The sequence below is a fragment of the Canis aureus genome, chromosome 9 (genome assembly GCF_053574225.1).
Source record: "Canis aureus isolate CA01 chromosome 9, VMU_Caureus_v.1.0, whole genome shotgun sequence".
In the NCBI taxonomy this organism is placed as follows: domain Eukaryota; kingdom Metazoa; phylum Chordata; class Mammalia; order Carnivora; family Canidae; genus Canis; species Canis aureus.
Genome location: NC_135619.1, coordinates 19,552,410 through 19,572,959, shown reverse-complemented (window position 1 = coordinate 19,572,959; position 20,550 = coordinate 19,552,410). Strand labels below are relative to the sequence as shown.

Sequence of the window (20,550 nt, the reverse complement as noted above, 5' to 3'; positions counted from 1 at the left end):
TGAATATACTTAGCACAACCATTAAAATGTATATCTTACTAAAACTTTATTTTTCCTTTTAGTATCATAGCCAGTGAGAATGGATGGAGCAGAGGACACCCATAGCTGAAAACTCACTCAGAATCTTATGCTACTGGTCTCCACTTTCCTTGTGGTTTTGCCCTGCTGTGTTTAATGAGATATTTCATTGCTTTCTTTTTATTGTTTTTTTTCTCCAGTGCATCCCACCAGAGACTTCCCCATCTAGATAGAAATGGAAATTCACTTGGAGAGAAGCTTTGGTGTTACATGTCTATAGGACAGACAAGCACCCAGGCCCAGGGAAAGGGTATAACTGGACCTTCTGTGTGAATTAGCTTGAAGTTGCTCCTACCTTTGGAATCCACACTTCTGGGAAGTAGTTTATCATTTTGTCCAGGGATCCTAAAAGCTCCTGAGAGGGAGTAATATAAACTCCAATTTCAAGATTTTGAGTTAGAAAAGTCAGCCAGGATAGACAGCCCAGGGAAAGAGGTTGTGAAGAGAATTACAAGTGCTAAGTCTGCAAAAGATCCTGACTTTGCGGCCCTAATGCTATCCTCTATTAGGCACCTCTTTTAGGCACTGGAGAGGAGCTAATCTTAATAGATGGTCTCCCTTTCCTTCTCCCTTCCTCTTTCCTTCTCTTTTCCCTCTTTCTTCCACAAACCTATCCAGGCTGTGCCACAGGGAGGAAGCTGCCTATCTTGTGGGGGAGGAATTAGTTTTCTGCAAATGCTCGGGTGGAAGAGGGCCAGCAGGGTCAAATGAGCACTCTGGGATCATACTGGGGAAGGAAGGCATTTGTCATATAGACCAATCTGTGAATGTGGACTCCTCACTTAGATTCCTGAAGTATATTTTGATACTAAATGGAAATATTTGGGAGAAAATAAGAAAGTGAGTGTCTACTTAAATATAATCAGATATGCTGCCAGCTAATTCCCCTAAAAGGATTGTTTTACTAAAATAGAAGTAAATTTACAAGTGTGAGATTTGTTTCAAATATTCTTATTAATTTGAGGAGTTGTGGGGAGTGACCACAAACTTAAAAGATTGAGAACACCAAGTTTCATTCTGTAATCAGATACAATTAACAAATGTCAACTTGACTTTATATATATATATAACTATTATTATGCCATATGGTAATGAGGTATTAATTATCAACAATAGACATAAATGATGACTTTTAGCATTACTTAGAATAAAGCTAACAGCATTTTTATGTTTTTTCTTGTCTGATTAATCTTCTCTAATATGGAAATCATAAATAACAAACCACACAGAGTCACTCTTATACAAAGCAAAATCCCAACTCCCATTCCCTTCATTGATGAGTTAATAAAGACCTTCACCCACACTGTCCTTTTCTGTGTCAGAGGGTGGGCCCTTGACCTCATTCCTTCCTGTCTCCTCTGAAAACTTGCTCCATCATAATCCTGCTGTTTTCTATATCTTTCCTTGGCTCACTGCCCTGCCCTAACATGCCTTCCCTCAGTCCTCCCTCCCCGAAAACTACACATGGCCTTGTCATTCTAGTTCTTGTCACTACTGATCTCCTTGAAAACATTGTCAACACTCACAGCTGCCATGTCCCCACATCCCCTTAACTCATTATTCCTGTTTTGGAATAATAAAAAGGCCAATTTTATGGCCTTATTAAAGTAACCATATATACAATGCATAGAGTCTAATAAAACTAGAAAACTTACAGAGCTTATAATGACCCCCTCCCTCCATCACCTCTTTATTCAACTCCACTCCCCAAAGGCAACTGTTTTTTACAATTTGCTGGGTTTGGTTCCACTATTTGCCTTTAAATTTCTAAACAATATGAATATCATATCATGTTTAATTCCAACATAGGATATTATTTAGCTATCTTAAACCATCACTCCATGCACCTCTCCTTCGATCACTATCCCATTTTTTTAAAGATTTTATTTATTTATTTATTTATTTATTTATTTATTTATTTATTTATTTATGAGAGACACACAGAAAGACGCAGAGACATGGGCAGAGGGAGAAGCAGGCTCCCTGATGCAGGACTTGATCCCCGGACCCCAGGACCATAACCTGAGCCAAAGGTAGATGCTCAACCGCTGAGCCACCCAGATGCCCAGCCACCATCCCATTTACCGATGGCAATGCATTTGTCTGTTTTAGTCTCTATTTCACTTTTCTCAAGGGTAGGATCCTTAGCTACCGATATATTTTTTAAGTTTGAGGTATTAAAATTTTGAGTGGTAGTTTTGGGTGCCCTGAACATCTCTTCTCCACTCTCTTTAACTTTGTGGAACTATAACTTTCTTATTCCTTTACTGTTTTCCTGGTAGGTTTTCAAGGGGACAAAGAGATAAATATTCTCAATCCAACCAGCTTAATCATTAACTTTCTAAACAATGCCAGTCTAAATGCCGCATTCTACTTCCTGTTCAGTGTGTTCCTATGAGGGTCATACAACTTTCAATTAATAGGTTTTCAACATCTGTCCTACTTAACCACACTATTTATCAATCACTCCCACTAAAATTTTTTCTGTGGGCAGACTTTAAGACTCTGCTTTCTCTTGTTTTGTTTTGTTTTTATCTAGTCCTCGTATTAAGTCTTATATTCTTTCACTGGTTCTTCCTCAACCTGCATCTTTTTTTAACTTAATTTTCAAATTAATTTACTTTATATAGAGAAAAAAATCCTTTTTTAAAAATTTTAACTAGTGTTTGCTGGGCATGCTTTTTTTCTAGCCTTTTACTTTTAACCTATCTATATCATTATATTTAAAGTATATTTAAAGTATTCCTATAGCCAGAATATAGCTAGGACTTTTTAAAATAATGTATTTATTTGAGAGAGAGAGAGAAAGAGAGAGATGGGGAAGGACAGAGGGAAAGGGAGAGAGAATCTTAAGGAGACTTCATGCTGAGTGTGGAGCCTGATGTGGGGCTTGATTTCACAACCCTGAGAACATGACCCGAGCTGAAACTAAGTTGGACATTTAACTGACTGTGCCACTCAGGCACACCTATAGTTAGGGCTTTTTAAAAACTCCAGTCTGACATTCTCATTATTTTAATTGATATAGTTTGACCATTTCTATTTACTGTAACTATTGATATGATTAGATTTAGGTCTACCATTTCATTATTCGTTTTCTGCTGGTTTCTTCTGTTTTCTATTTCTTTGTTTTCCCTGTCCAGACTTACTTTGGGTTATTTTAATTTTTAAACAAAATATTCCATTTTAATTAATATGGTCTTTTTGACTAAGAAGGCCACATTTGGGCAGAAATTTAAAATGAAAGGAGGTATGAACCACACACAGATCAGTGGGAAGAGTGTTCTATGCTTAGGGACTAGCTTGTACGAGGATTCTAAGGCAGGAAGGGAGCCTGGCATTTCCAAGGAATAGCAAAAGGCCAGAGTAGAGTGATCTAAGTGAAGAAAAGAAGAGCAGTTCACAATGAGGTCAGATCAGTGGACAAAAGTCAGATCATATAGGGTCTTGGCTGGCCAGTCAAGAATTCAGATTTTATTCTAAATGTTATGTGAAGCTAATAGAAGGTTTTGAGCAAAGGAATAACTTGATCTTTTTCATGTTTTTAAGGGGTCTCTCTAGCTGCTGTGTAAAGAACAGAATGTAGAAGAACAAAAAAGTAAAGAGGACAGTTAAGAAGCTACTACAATAGTCCAGGGGAAAGATGGTTGAGGCTTGAATTAGGAGGACAGCAGTAGCAAAAATGAGAAGTGATAAATTCAAAATATGCTTTGATGGTAGAGCTGACTGGACTTGCTCATGAGTTAGAAGTGGGATAAAGAAAGAGAAGGGTCAATAAGGATTCCCACTAGACCATGAGCTCCTCAAGGACTGGGACTCTGTCTTAATGAAATCCATGACTTAAACATTAATGCCAGTTACTTGTCTGGGTCAGAAAGAACATAGGATTTGGGATCAAGAAAAATCTGAGTTCAAATCTCACCCCAGTCTTTCCTAGCTGAAAGATTTTATTAAGTACTAAATAAATATTTACTTGTTAGATAACACAGGCCCTGTATTTAATTCTCAAACAGCTAAAATATTTTGCTCCCAATCCCCATTTTCCTATATTGCTCCACCCCAACACTGTTGCCCAGAGTTCCATAGCTTACTTTCCTGCTCCAAAGAAGTTCCTTAGCTTCTCTTACCTAAGGGAATTCTGAATGGTCTATTTCAAAACCAAAACCTAAAGAAGTTCAGCTCTTGAAATTACATTTCATCGTAGTATAAATTGCCTAGAATAAGGTTTCTCAGGCACTTTCTTAATAATAACTATTTCTGTGGGGGCAGAATTTCAAAAGATGACTCCAGGGCATAGAAAAATAATACAAGGCATCTCTAAAGGTGAAAAAAATTAGGGAACACTCCACTACATAATATTCTGTTGTCACTCCTCAGAAACACAAAAACAGAACTACTATTATATAATAGCAAACTTCAAATTGCTATTTAATTTTTGCCCAATATCTTTTCATCTTAATTCCAAATTAATTTAAAATAGACAATACAAATAAGATAAAAATGAAGATGGTGAATTTTGTTCAATTATAATTAATAACAACTAATTACTAAAATACATTTTAAACCACCTGTTTCTCTTTTGACACACTGCAGATGCTCTTTTATTGCAATTCTGAGTGCCTGTTTCCACTAACCTAAAAGTCTATTCCCAGTAGCCTATTTTAGGCAGCTATTTTCTGCCCTATGTAAAACAAACAGTTTTATTTTGATATAGTTTCAATGGGGAACAAGAAAAGTTGCAAGTGAAGAAGAATTAGCACTGAGCAGCAAAATAAATAATACATAAATCATTCTATTTGCCAAATAATTGAGTTTTGTGTGTAGCCAAGATACTCCCTAGGAGAAAGTGAGTATATTACTATTTCATCAAATCAGAAACACTTTTTTACATATTAGCTATTTACCTGCAATCAAAACAAAGTAAAAATACACATTTTTTGGCAAATATTATATTATTCACTCAAAGTACTTCAATACAATTCTTGCTAAAGTTGTTATTGCTCATTAATACTGCCATTTGATACCAAGAAAAATTTGTTCACTAGTTTTCAGAACATGCAAAATCAAGTGGGTTCATTTTTACAAGTAAACAGGAAAGTTTACCTCCAATGCAAAACTATACTGCTCTAGCTCTACATAGATGAGTCCACGATTAATGAAAGTATTTAACATCACAGTTTCTCCAGCATCAAGAAGAAGCACGATTCCATAATCTGTTAACGCCTAAAAAAAAAAAAAAAAAAAAAAAAATCACTTACAACCTAGATTTAACTCTTTAGAGCCTTACCACATTGGTTATGAACAAATGTGTTTATGCCTAAACTATGACCTATAATCAATTCTTTCATGAATCTTACATTTATGGCCAAAAAGAATCATCCAGATTTAAAGGATGCCTTTAATTAAATAAGACACTGTTATGTTTCAATAAGTGGTCCACACTGTGCTTGCCTTTCACATGTTATCTGTGAATCATCCTAAGCATTTTTATTGTATATGGTTTGGATGGCAGGGAAATGCAACACCCTTCCCCCACTCAGTAGTTTCACGAAATGAGTGTTGACAGTAAAGAAGAGCACTTTACTTTTTAAAATTTACTTTTAGTGTTTTATTGTTTTCCCCACTGAAACCTAAGGTTTATGGAGGGAGGCAAAGCTTATATCTATTTTGTTCACCAAATTGTAAAGCCAATAGCTAGCTCAGTGCCTGGACATAATAAGCTTTAGATAAATTTTTGTTGAATGAATAAATCATGAATCAGTGAAAATGGATTTAATACACTAACTAACAAGCACTCATTTGAAAATTACTTGAAAATATTTTGATAAGCACACTCATGTTTTGTAAGACATTAGCCTAAACTAAGAATTATCAACTCATAGGACCTTTCTCCATTACTTTATTTTTTTTTTAATTCACTGTCTAAATAAGTGGTTACTGGTCATCTACTCTACACCAGGTAATAGGAATATCCTAGTTTTGGGTTGGAGCTGATCCTCTTAACTTATTTTCCTACTGAACATTTTGTCCAAAAAGGCCATATGGATTTCTCTGGTGTCTAAATAGGGTGTCTTTCGATCGAATGGGGGCCTCCAAATACAGGGCAATGATGGGGTAGAAGCTGGTGGCTCAGGCAGTGATAGAATCCACCTGAGGCAGAACAAAGGAGATAGAAAGTGACCTCTACAGTTTCATCAGAAAAGTGCTAAGTCTTACATGCCTGTAGTACGTTCTAAATGAAAATGCAAATAAGAAGTATTTTACTATGTGCTCATTGGTCCTTCTGTAGTGTTTCATTACTAGGCCCTCAAATGTCTAAAAGAACTGTACAATTTCATATCCTATATGTGCATTATGACATAATTATAAGCAAACTTCTGCTGGGCTGTACAAATAATTCATAATACTTATAAAACAAAACAAAACTAGAATGTTAGCAATTTTCCTGCTACAGAATCACCAGAATGTAAAACCTCTATAATGCCTTAGAGGTCAACTAAGCAGTTAACTATATTAACACAAATATATATTTGTTTATATATTAACTATATAAACAAAAGGTGGGAAATGAGATGTCATGAAGGTCAATAAGCAGGATTTAGATCATGCCTCTGCTATTGTATTATTACTAGCTCTTCAATCTTGGGAAAATTACTTAACGCTAAGCCTCAGTTTCCTCATCTACAAAATTGGATATTAACAACTTACCATAGTGTTGTAAAAGTCCACTTAAAAATATTTTGATTGTATTTGGTAAAGCACTTAGCTCAGTGCTTGTCATCCAATAAGCCCTAAGTAAGTGGTAACTGTTGTATTAAAATGAGGTGATAGGAAGCAGAATTCACCTTTTCTTAATTTTTTATGAAAGCATATCTTGGAAGAACACCTAAGTGTATTTTCTGCGGAAAGGTACTTGGGTATTCTCACTCTAGTGATGTCAGGAATGCTGAGAAACAGGTGGAGGGAAACAAAAAGGGAGGAGGTGACACTGTTAAATGACATCCGGTCCACATGCTGGAGGTCAGATGGTTTTACAAAGCCACCTAAAGACTATTAACCAGAAGCAAACAAACCTGTGAACACCAATATAGGCATCTACTCTGTGTGACTTGGGTGTATTTCTAACTTCTCCCTGCTTCCATTTCCTCCTCTGTGAAACACCTCAGTTGGATAAAATGTGTTGGGTACCTGGCAGCTCTAAAATAACCAAGAGATAGTTAGATCTCTAGGTAGTTTTCCATTTTCCCTAGTTATAGAACACTGATTCTGTTACATATCAGAGATAAACAAAAATGGGAGTTCTCTGCCTCACTCAGTTCATTGTTTGTGGCTTCAGAGTTACCCAGAAAAGGCAGGAATGGGGGTGGGAGGGAGACAGCAAAGACACCTGCTGTGCAGGTTACTTGATAAATGATCCTTTAATTAGCCCTTAGAATCTTAACAACTCCTTGGTTAAAAATTAGTTATTCATTTGTCAACATTTCTGTAGGAAACCTGATAGACTTGCTACCAGGAATTCTATAATCTCTTACATAGAAACAATGGTTCTTTTTTTTTTTTAAGATTTTATTTATTTATTCATCAGAGACACACATAGAGAGAAGCAGAGACACAGGCAGAGGGAGAAGCAGCCTCCATGCAGGGAGCCAGACGTGGGACTCGATCCCAGGACTCCAGGATCACGTCCTGAGCTGAAGGTGGCGCTAAACAGTTGAGCCACCTGGGCTGCCCAAAACAATGGTTCTCAACTTCTTCCCTGCCATAGCAAGTAAATTTCTAAATTTCCAAATGTTTTAAACAGATTTCACTGTCCAAATTTCAAGGAGATTGGAAGAGTGTATCCACACAGAACAGTCTTTTAGGAGAAAGCTTCATTGACTATGGATGTAGAAAGAATTAAGGAAGACAAGCAGGCAACAGAGAGAGAAGCAAGAGGATTGCACAGAACTTGAAAAGATCAAGACCAGCTGGCTAGTGAGGAATTTTGATTGGTAAAGGGCCAAAACTACAAGGGTAGGGAAGAGAAGGATAAGATTCAAATATATAAAAGAGGGTTTGCACAGGTAGAAGATGGATCAGGACAAATAGAGATAAAAGTTTTCCTGCAGTCATCAGCTGGGGCTCTTTAAAAAAAAAAAAAAAAAGATTTTACTTATTTATTCATGGGAGACACAGAGAGAGAGGCAGAGACTCAAGCAAAGGGAGAAGCAGGCTCCACGCAGGAAGCCCGATGTGGGACTCGATCCCGGGACCCCAGGATCACACCTGAGCCAAAGGCAGACACTTAACCCTTGAGCCACCCAGGAGTGCCACAGATGGGGCTTCTTTTTTTTTTTTTTTAAGACTTCATTTATTTATTCATGAGAGACACAGAATAAGAGAGAGAGGCAGAGACCCAGGCAGAGGGAGAAGCAGGCTCCATGCAGGGAGCCCGACGTGTCTGTAGCCTGAGCACTGTACAGAAAAATACCTTGACAAACTGTACTAGTTAATGTTGAGATTTTGAAGCAATAATATTGCTTGTGATCTCTGCTTAAAAATTATCCAGTGTATCAGTAGAAACACTTGCTCAAATGAAAATTATGTAATATATTTTAATTTATAAATGCCTTTAAATGCTTATAAAAGCATTGTAAAATTAATTTTTCATTTACCATTGCAAAGATTGTATAAAAATATTTGATGAGGACTAACAAACATTGAGTATTCTTTGAAATGGTTCTTTGTTTTCTCAAGTTTGTGTGAGTGTGTGTGTGTTTCCACAGGAATTATTTTTCAAAATTATAACAGAAATAAGAAAATGCTTTACACATGCTTTAAATATGTTTACAATCACTGTTAATATGTAGTTTACTAAAATGGTCATCTTACCAGTCGAAGTTCATTTATCTTAGTGTAACATAATGCTCTGTTATAAAATGCTACATAACTGTTTTTGTCCATATTGATAGCTGTAGTTAAATCTGTAATCGCTAACTTATAAGTCTACAAAGAAAAAAAGTAAATAGATAAGAATGGTTAATCATAATGGACTGAAATTTAATTGTAAAATAAAGTCTTGATTCTATCTGAATTTTTGGAACACTCATTTACCCATTCTGTGCATCATCTGTGAAATTAACACAATTAAGCTAATCTTTCACAGAATTAATTAAGATCTCTTGGTAGAATTATTATAATAATGTTTCTCCTACCTGCAAATAAAATTCAATATATAACTTAATTTAGATGATTATCTTATTGCCAATTTTGCAATAAAGCTAAAAAAAAGATTATATTTCTTAGTAAAAGAGAAATAGGCCACATTCATCCAGCAAACATTCATGAAAGCTTGCTTACTTTTTTCACTCATACTGTTGTGTAACATAATGGTCATGTTTTCTACCCATGTTCTCTTTCATTTCCTCTTTGATGCATTTCTGTTACCTTAGATTATTCATTTCTATAGATAGCAATTTTCATACAATTAACGTAATACAAGGTCTTACCTTTGCTTTAAGGCATTATTTGCAAAATATTTCACATGAAATAGTTACAAAGAAAGGTCAGAAAAGTATAGAGAAACAAAGTATTCCATGAAGTATCAATACTGCTCACACCATTCCAGTAATTTTCATTTAGGAATCAATTATAAACTCAAGCAATGATTTTGTTCTTAGTGTGTGTAACTGTATTATTTAAGATAGTAAAAGAGTAAAACATTTAAAACAACCCAAATGCCCAATAATAAAAATATACTATGGTAGATATTATTCAGTCATTGAAAGTGGTATCTTCAAAGATTGTGAGAAGCAAGACACAACAAAATCTCAACTTTGGAAAATACTTCATATTTTCAGGGAAAAAAAGACTAAATGTAAATAAACCAAAATACTCTCAGGAATTGTTATTTTATGGTGGGGATAATAGATAATTTTAATCTTCTCCTTTATTCTCCTATGTATTTTCCAAATTCTTTGCAATGAATATACACTACTTTTTTAATAAGATAAATAACAAGTGCTGTTTAAAAAATAAATATCACTATTTTGTGAAAAATTATGAATTGAAATCCCTTTGATGTGCTGTGAAAGTATAAAGTGTTCTACCCAATTCTGTCCTTTATACCATAGTGATTCTCCTCTTACAGAGAAAAAAAAGGAAGCAAGTCATAACTTGGCATCTGAGCATCTGTCCACTATAAAATCTCAGTTAACAAGGTAGGAAACCACCCTACCTTGTTGTAGTATTTCAGAACTCCTCTGTAGATATAAGCACGCACACTCTGAGGATAAATTTTGATGGCTTCATTACAATTCAAGATTGCTTTGGAGTATCTGCCTTTCAAACCATAGAAGGCTACTCGGCTTAAGTATGCCTTTTCAGAGAAAGAGCGGAGGAAAGCAGGAATTGATATATATTTTTAAGATTTTATTTATTTAATCATGAGAGACACAGAGTGAGAGAAGCAGAGACACAGGCAGAGGGAGAAGCAGGCCCCATGCAGGGAGCCCCATGTGACTCCACCTGGGTCTCCAGGATCACACCCCAGGCTGAAGGCACGCTAAACCACTGAGCCACCCCGGCTGCTCCTGATATTTTAATAAAAGCACCAATTCTTCCAAAATATATAGTAGTTTGAACAAATCTATACCATCTAAAGATGGTATAAAATACAGTCTTTTTTCCCTACTCTTTTATTAGAAAATATTTCAAACAGGTGCCTGGGTGGCTCATTCTGTTGAGCATCTGACACTAGGTTTCAGCTCAGGTCATGATCTCAGGGTCATGGCACCAAGCCCCAAGGAGTTTCTGTGATCAGTAGGGAGTCTGCTTGAGATTCTCTCTCTCTCTCTCCCTCTCTCTCTCTCTCTCTGCCCCTCCTCCCACTCATGACATACTCTCTCTCAAATAAATAAATCTTTTAAAAAATATTTTGAACATATAGAATAATTGAAAAAATAGTACAATGAACTCCCATATGACCTATTTGGATTCAATAATAATTATTTTGCAATATTTGTTGTATCTATTTTTTTCTCCACGATTGCCTCGTCCTGGTTTGCTGTGGATTCTCTCCTCAGTCCATCATGTTGCTGCCAACTCCAGAGGCCACCAAAAAGGGGCAGAGCAAATGCAGGTGGCCCGGTGTCCCCTGGGACCTGCCTGGAGCCCTGCAGGGCCTGAGGGGCATGGGGAGGGCTGTGGCTGGAAGGGGTGTGGGCTGGGAGCATGTGCTCCATCCCCACCCCACTGTACATTGTCGTCGTTTCATTGTACAGAAAAATATTTCTATATTTGCAATGTTTGTTTATTTGAAAATAAGTTGTAGACATCATAAAACTTCACCCCCAGGTTTTCCATTATGCAAACATTCTCCTGCATAAGCACACTACCCTTATACATCTGAGAAAATTAATAGTATTTCTCTAAAATCATCTAATATTTAGTATACTCAAATTTCATAGGCTTTTAAAATCAGGATCCAATCAAGCTTCACCTATTGAATTTCGTGTTATCTCTACAGTCTCTTAAAAGGCAGGAATAAATGTGATAGCAAAATGCAAAGTAATTAAAATTAATAATAGTACATAAAATTATAATTGTTAGTAGGTACAACAAAATAGTAGCAATATTTATAAACATTACAATTCATGAAGCACTTTTACATAATCACTGTTGAAAACAAAATTTTTAGTTCAAGAGGAAATACAGATATATGAATTATCAAAACACAGCTGAAAAGTAGGTATAAGTAACTGATTCTTGCTAACTAATAATAACGACATATAAAGATTTAATAGTTTTAACAAATTTGACACACCCTCCAAATCACTGAAATTGTTCATTTAAATACCTGGTAATGTTTTGGATTGAGGGTAATTGCATGATTAAAGTCCAAGATTGAGCTGTCCTTTTGGAGTTTTACTTTACAAAGCCCACGTTGATAAAAGCCTTCTGCAAAACCAGGATTTGCTTTCACAGCTTTCGTAAAACAATCAAAGGCCTAGAAGAGTATTTTGTTAAGTAAATTGTTTAATGAGTAGAATATGCTAAGATGTTAATAAATTATAGTGTATAACAATTGATGAAAAGTTTTCACTTATTTTTGGTCATTCTAAATACATTTTTCCCAGTGAACTTTGTGGAGAAAAATAAAAGTAATATAAACAAGTCAGGTTTATTACTATAATTTATACGTCCCTTTACTCCCAGATTAATATCAAATAATCTATGTTGCTAGATAGCAGTACTTTTGGAAGTATAATTTCAATATTTTTCATATTATGTTTATTCAAAGAAATCACAACCTATACAATTATTTTCCATGAGGGCCCAAGAACCATAGCAAATACATAGTTATGAAATTTCCAAACAATAGAACTCTAAAATTTTTCCCAACATTGTAAAGCAAAGGTTGGTTTGTTCTGGCTGTCCAAAAGGGCTAAAAACACAGAAAAGATTTCTAATTAATCTTATATTTATTGGAATTTCCTAATGGAACAACTAATCTAGTGCAACTCTTTTTCAAGTTTATAGGGATGAAAGACCCTATGAATACAAAGACTGGAATGGTATGTGTGTATGTATGTGTGTGTGTGTGCGTGCATGCACATGTGCCTGTGCATGTCCATGTCTATATGTCTGTCTGTAGAGAGATGAAATTATGGAATATCCAGTATTAGCCATTGTAAAATAACTATTTTATTTATTTATCACATCACTAAGAATTTTAAAATAGAGTCTGCTTGAGATTCTCTCTCCCTATCCATCTGCCCCTCTTCCATTCACTCTCTAAATAAATAAATAAATAAATAAATAAATAAATAAATAAAATCTTTAAAAAAATAAAAATAAAGCACTTATAATTTAATGAGTAAATTCATGTTAATGTGATGAAAATATTCTGCTATAATAATTTCCTACAGTTAGATTTACTTTTTTGGTAGGAAACACATTAGTCTTTGGAATACTGTTGACAAGTATCAAATATAATGTGTTAAATAAATAAAACAATATAGTAGGCATTGCAGAGTGCACACTATTATAAGCACACTTTTATAAGAAATTGGTCTAATCACTCACTCTATAGGTAGCCTTCAGAAATAGAACTGAATGCAAGCAATCACAATTTCTAAAATCACAAATAACTATGCTTCTAAATATACAAAATACCATTTGTATATTGCCTTCCTCCATGTAACAAAGACCCAAGTTATACAGACAGTCTGCTGAAGCTGCTATGGCATTTGGTCCTTTATCAGAATGAGAAAAAATATCCAACGCCTTTTTAAACATTCTCACAGCTTCCTAGAATGGTTACAAAAAAAAAAAAAAAAAAAGATGGAAGAGAATATTTCTTTCTAGTATTTATTTAACAATGACAGCTTTAAACATTATAAGGAATCCTGAGCACACAGTCCTACTCTCATTTTACCCTAGGTACACCAGCCTGGTAAAGACACAGGCCTTGTCATTGCACCACCAGGTGAGGACTGAGGTGCAGAATATGATGGCAGGGAATCCCACACCAAGGTGCCTCTACAATTTGCTACTTCAGCAGGCTTATACATGTGCATTTTTAAAACTATAATTTCTAAATTCTAAAGATTATTTTCTTGTAGTCTAAAATCAAATTTATTGACTAGTTTATGGTCAATTTTTTAGTAATTTTCCTGGAAGAAATAGTGGACAGCTATTAAATAGTAAGGGATAATATCTGATGTCATTTTAATTAACCTTTATTTTGTCTTACTGTGTTCCTAATGGGATTCCACTGGCACCAGGAAATAAACTAACATCAAAAATCACCCATTTAAACTATTTAGTCAAAAAAAAAATAAAATAAAATAAACTATTTAGTCAACATAATTGAAATTCAGTAATGAAAAAAATTCAATTTTCCAGATAGAAATGACTTTTTATAGTAAGCTAATAGATGTATATATCTATATGGAGATACAAATATTTGTGACTCTTTAGCTCACTTTCTTAATTATATTAAATTACTAAAAACACATGAGATTTCGCTTGGATGTGCTAAGTGTCCTCTGTGCCCCCACTTAGCATTTACTTCATATATTTACAGCCCATCTTTACATCTTCATTCTCAGCACATGACCTTGCTGTAGAAAAAATGCATCACATTCTTTCCCCATTTCCCTCATTATTTTTCAATGTGTCTGTATCTTCCCCCATCTCCATCTTTTTTCTCTCTTGTCTTTGAATGGTTTCCTTCTCCTCCCTTTGAGAACTAATTCCTCAAACTGTGTCCCTGACTCCCACTCTGCGCAAACACAAGTTATTTCCTTCCTCTTCTAAATTACTGCCCTTTCATTATCTCTTTGAATCCATAAAGTCTTCTGTCCCATTTAAATTAAAGTGAACACATCTTCACTACCTCTTGGAGCTGATGTCCTACTTGTCTCTTCTTCACTACTCTGAAAAGACTCCTGGGGAAGCTCTGGAGGGGCTTACAGGTAAGGCATACTTACATTCTAAATAGAGTAGTGCAGCTGTTGTGTTGGAAGAGTGCAACACTGCTGCTATCATTCTAGCAAAATAAAAATATGCTTTGGACTAGGATAATAACCATAGAAATAGAGAAAGGAAGTAGAATTGAGAAATATTTAGAATGAATCAAGAGAACATCACTATTGATTGGATAGAAAAGGGCAATCAAAGATAACTCCAGGTTTCTACAGAGCAATAAGTAGGGGGAGAGGAGGTTAAATTAAATATGAATATTCCAAAAGAAATTCAATATAATAAAGGTGTCAATTCTCCCTAAAATAACCTAGGGATTAAATACAATTCAATCAAAATTTTGACAGATTTTTTTAACAGATCTTGATAAGCTAAATTTAAAATGCATATAGTAGAGTAAAGGCCCAAGAATAACCAGGAATTTCCTAGAGAAGAATATGGTATAGGAACTAGCTCTACCAGGTATCAAGAATAACAATAAAATTATAATAATTAACTATAATAATAATTAAGACATTGTAGGGGCACCTGGGTAGCTCAGTTGGTTGAGCATCCTACTCTTGATTTTGGCTCAGGTCACAATTTCAGGGTCCTGAGCTTGCATCGAGCCTGTGGCTCATTGGGGAGTCGGCTTGAGATTCTCTCTCTCTCCTTCTCCCTCTGCCCCCCACCCCCACTCTCTCTCTCCTTCTAAAAATAAATAAAAGTTTAAAAAAAGGCATTGTTCTATTGGGTCAGGGATAGAGAAACTGACCAAAAGAACAGAATAGAGAGCCCAAAACCAGATTTGCACATACATGAATACTTATAACCAATAGATGTACCACTTCTGATCTTTGGGTTGAGAGAACATTTCAATAAATGATACTAGAACACTTGAATATCCATATAGGGAAAATTGATATTTTATCACTTATCTCATACTAAAGAAATCAACTTAAGTTAGTCTTCAATGGAAAAAGCAAAAGTTTTAAGCTTTTAAAAGAAAATATGGAAGGATATCTGTATGACCTTGGGATAGGGAAAAACTTCTTAAACAAGAATTTTTTAAAGCCATGATGATAAAACAAAAAAAATGTATTTATACTACTATATTAAAATTAAGAACCTCTCTAAAACCAGCCACAAAATGCAAGATGCATGGCACACACAACTATCAACCAATTTAATTTTTTAATGCCTAAAATCAATATGAACAAGACAAACAAAAAATATGTTTAAGATGTTGATAGGACAGGAAATATGAGTGGTTAACAAACATATAAGAAGACATTCAATCTGTACTCAAACAGAGGAATGTGAATTAAAACCACATGAAACACCAGTTTTTATCTACCAAATTGACAATAATAAAGCCTGATAACCAATTACAGTAGAGGATACAGATCAACAGGCACACACATACATGACAGGTAGGATAATAAATTGGTACAAACCCATGTAATAATGTGTCACTCTCTTTTTTTAATGAAAAATAATTTTATTGAAAAGCCAATAAAATATTTGTATGTTTTTTAAAAAGAATTTATTTAAATTCAATTTGTCAGCATATAGTATAACACCTAGTGCTCATCCCATCAAGTGCCCTCCTCAGTGTCCATCACTCAATCACCCCATTCCTCCAACCACTTCCCCTTCTGCCACCCTTTGTTTTTTCCCAGAGTTAGGAATAATGTGTCACTTTATTGAAAGTTAAATATTTACATTCAAAAGTTAAATATTTCTAGGCTAGGAATATAGCCTAGAAAACTACTCCACATGTTAACAGAAAACATGAAAAAGAGTATTTATAGCAGCCCTACTCTCAAGAGGAAAAGGAATAATCCAAATGTTAACACAAGAATCAATAAATGAATATTATAATTTAGTTTTATTAAAAAAGTATGTAAGCCTTAGTATTCAAAGCACAATATAAAAATTCTATTAATAAGTTTAATAAGTGTTACACAAGACTTTTCACCTTGTTTCTCTTGGCCTTCATTTGGGCTTTTGCTAATAGAGTATACATGGTGAGCTCAGGCCTATTCAAAGTAATCCTATCCAAGACCTGAATGGCTTTGTCATGGTTTTCACAAAATGAATAAATGAGTGCTTGCTGTATAGGACTCAACTCAATGAGACCTAAAAGGAAAAGAAAGTTTATCAATACCTTTGCCAAATATCTAGGATTTAGAATATAATTATTTTAAGGAAGTCAAGCAATTCAATAATTTACCTTTGTAATATGGAGTAATAAATCAACACTATACTAAAATCTATTCACCACCAACAAACAATAAGACATTCCAATTACAGACAACAAAAGCTAGAAAATAAAAGTATAACCCTGACATCTCCTATAATAATCTCTCACAAAACTCACTTCATTATGAAGCATTTAATAGTTGACTATGTATATGTGAAACTGATGATATACAGTTTCAAAATCTATCCTTGATCAAATAAACATTTCATGTTATCCATATATAGCTATTGCAAACAATGTAAACATTTTTAGGCAATAATTATTTTTAAATTAAGACAATAATAATTTTGCATTATTTATATTTACCTTTGTTCATTTCTGCTACTTGATAAATAGTAAACTTTGCAAGATTATAACATTTCATCATAAGAAGATATTGTCCTCTGGAAGAAATAATACCTTTTTGATTCTAAGCAGTTAAAAATAATTTTTCTAAAGTAAATTTCTTATAACAAGTTATTTAAATTTTTATAATTATAATACTTATTCTTACTTACACATGAAAGATAAAACAATGCAAAAATTATAATAAACATTTTATGTAGTCTAAATAGACTAATCAGCATGCAGATATAATGAAAAACAATTTAGGAAAAGTGAAGCTGAAAGAAAAATACTCAAATCTTTTTCCTATTATCTGTATTTTAAATCTTATACTCTAAACCCACAGCTAACATCATACTCAGTGGTGAAAAACTAAAACTTTTCTAGTAAGATCAGAAATAAGACACGAATGCCCATTCTTGCCACTTTCATTTAACATAAAAGTCCTTGCCACAGTAATCAGGCAAGAAAAAGAAATAAAGGCACCCAAATTAGAAAAGAAGAAGTAAAACTCTCACTATTAACAGATGACATGATACTATATAGAGAGAACTCTAAAGACTCCGAAAATAAACTATAAGAACTAATAAATGAATTCAGTAAAGTTGCAGGATACAAAATGAATATACAAAAATCTTTTATGTTTCTATACACTAAATAATGGATGATCAGAAAGAGAAAATTTTTTAAATCCCATTTGCAATTGCTTCACAAAGAATCAAATTCCTAGGAATGAATTAAACCAAGGAGGTAAAAGATTTGTACTCTGAAAACAATGGAACACAAATAAATGGAAAGATATTCAGTATTTATAGATGGAAAGTTAATATTATTAAAAAGTCCATACTACCCAAAGGAATATAGAAATTCAATGCAATCCATACCAAAATACCAATAGCTTTTTTCATAAAACTAGAACAAATAACCCTAAAATTTGTATGAAACTACAAATAGCCTAAGTAATCTTGAGAAAGAACAAAGCTGGAAATGTCATGCTCCCTGATTTCAAATTTACTAAAAAGCTATAGTAATCAAAGCAGTGTGGTACTGGCACAAAAATAGACAACATACTCATTGGTCAATGGAAAAGAATAGAGAACCCAGATATACACACATATTTGTATGGTCAGTCAATCTATGAAAAAGGAGGCAAGATTATACAATAGAGAAAAGATAGTCTTTTTAATAAGTGGTGCTGGGAACACTAGACAGCTATATGCAAAAGAATGAAATTGGAACACCTTCTTACACCACAAAAATAAAATGAATCAAAGACTTTACCTAATGTGAAACCTGAAACTAAACAAAAACATAGGCCAAAAACTGTTATTCGCCCTAGCAATATTTTTTTTTTTTTGGATTTGTCTCCTCAGACAAAGGAAACAATAGCAAAAGCAAACAAATGGAACTATATTGAACTAAAAAGCCTTTGCATGGCAAAGGAAACCATTAACAAAATGAAAAGTCAACCTACTGATTGGGAGAAGATATTTGCAAATGCTATATCTGATAAGGGGTTTATATTCAAAATATATAAAGAATTCATACAACTCAACATGGAAAAGATTAATCTGATTAAAAATGGGCAAAGGATCTGAATAGACATTTTTCCAAAGAAGACATGTGGATGGCCAATGGGCACATGAAAGGATGCTCAACATCACTAATCATTGGGGAAATACAAATCAAACCCACAATGAGATATTATCTTACACCTGTCAGATGGCTATTATTAAAAAGACAAGAAATAACAAGTATTGATGAGGATGTGGAGAAAAGGGAACCCTTGTGCACTTTTGATAGGAATCAAAATTAGTACAGCCTCTATGGAAAACAGTATGGAAGTTCCTCAGAAAATTAAAAATAGAAATACCATATGGCCCAGCAATATTGAGTATTTATCCAAAGAAAATGAAAACACTAATTCAAAAGAATATATGCACCATTATGTCATTGCAGCATTATTTACCATACCTAAGATATGGTAGCAATCTAAGTGTTCGTCAATAGATGAATAAGTAAAGATATTGTGTGTGTGTGTGTGTGTGTGTGTGTGTGTGTATACATACATACACACAATGGAATATTACTCATTCATTTAAAAAAATGAGATCTTGCCATTTGGGACAACATGAATGGACCTAGAAGGTATTATGCTAAGTGAAATAAGTTAGACTGAAAAAAGACAAATACCATATGATTTCACTTATATAAGGGATCCAAAAATCAAATGAACAAACAACAAAAGCAGAAACAAACCCATAAATACAGAGAACTGGTGCTTGCCAGAAGGGGGAATAGGAGGATGGGCCAAAAGAAGTACAGGCTTCTAGTTATGAAATGAATAAATCATAGAGATGAAAGGTACAGCATAGGAAATACAGTTAATAGTATTGTAATAGTATTATTTGTTTGGTAGCTACACTTGCGGTAAGCACAGAACAAGGTATAGAGTTATTGAATCACTATGTTGCACACCTGAAACTAATATAACATTGTGTACCAACTACACTTCAATTTTTTAAAAGATTTATTTATTTATTTATTTATTTATTTTATTTTTTTTTTATTTATTCATTCATTCATTATAGACAGACAGAGAGGCAGAGACACAGGCAGAGGAAGAAGCAGGCTCCATGCCGGGAGCCTGACGCTGGACTCGATCCCAGGACTCCAGGATCGCACCCTGGGCCAAAAGCAGGCGCTAAACCGCTGAGCCACCCAGGGATCCCCTACACTTCAATTTTTAAGAAGATAGGGTATATATGTGCAATGGATATTATTCAGCCATAAAAATTTCACCTGTCCCCCCACACCCATCTCCCCTCTGGTAACCATCTGTTTGTTCTCTATAGTTAAGAGTCTGTGTTTTGGTTTGTATCTTTTCTCTCCTTTTTAAATTTCACATGTGAATGAAATCGTATGGTATTTGTCTTTCTCTGACTGGCTAGTTTATTTTGCTTAACATTATACTCTCTAGATCCATCAATATTGTTGCAAATGGCACAATTTCATTCTTTTTATGCCTGAGTAATATTCCACCGTATATATACCTATCTTTACCCCTTCATCTATCTTGGGCTGCTTCTAGGTTGGCTATTGTAAATAATGCTGCAATAAACAAAGAGACGTATATACATCTCTGATTTTGTGTTCTTGTATTCTTTGGATAAATACTCAGTAGTGGGATTACTGGATCATACCACATTTTAAACAGCTGTGTTTTGATACAAAGATACAGCAAAGATAAGGATTTGGTTATTTTATAACATAAGTTATAAATACAGTAGCTATATCTGACTTGCTAGTTGGAAGATGGTCATTCCTGGGAGATTAAGTGTAAAAAGAGGAGGCTAGACGGATCAAGAGGCAAGTAATGATCCCAACAGTTAGCTCATGTGCTAAGCTATCCCAAGAAGAACTCCATTTCTATGTTC

The 20,550-nt window shown here is 34.2% G+C and overlaps 1 protein-coding gene across 8 annotated transcripts in view; it reads right to left on the bottom strand.

The window, feature by feature from the left end:
* The window catches only part of TTC6 (tetratricopeptide repeat domain 6), a 183,685-nt gene that overhangs the window by 24,248 nt on the left and 138,887 nt on the right, over positions 1-20,550 (bottom strand). For 6 of the 8 annotated variants that reach the window (XM_077909088.1, XM_077909089.1, XM_077909093.1 and 3 more), the window contains 7 exons: positions 17,096-17,172; positions 16,505-16,665; positions 13,234-13,368; positions 11,915-12,064; positions 10,295-10,435; positions 8,950-9,063; positions 5,182-5,301 (listed from right to left, as the gene is read on the bottom strand). In XM_077909088.1, coding sequence (XP_077765214.1) covers positions 5,182-5,301; positions 8,950-9,063; positions 10,295-10,435; positions 11,915-12,064; positions 13,234-13,368; positions 16,505-16,665; positions 17,096-17,172 — 898 coding nt within the window. The remainder of the gene's footprint in view (positions 1-5,181; positions 5,302-8,949; positions 9,064-10,294; positions 10,436-11,914; positions 12,065-13,233; positions 13,369-16,504; positions 16,666-17,095; positions 17,173-20,550) is intronic. The other 2 variants (XM_077909090.1, XM_077909091.1) reach the window with 2 other exon arrangements.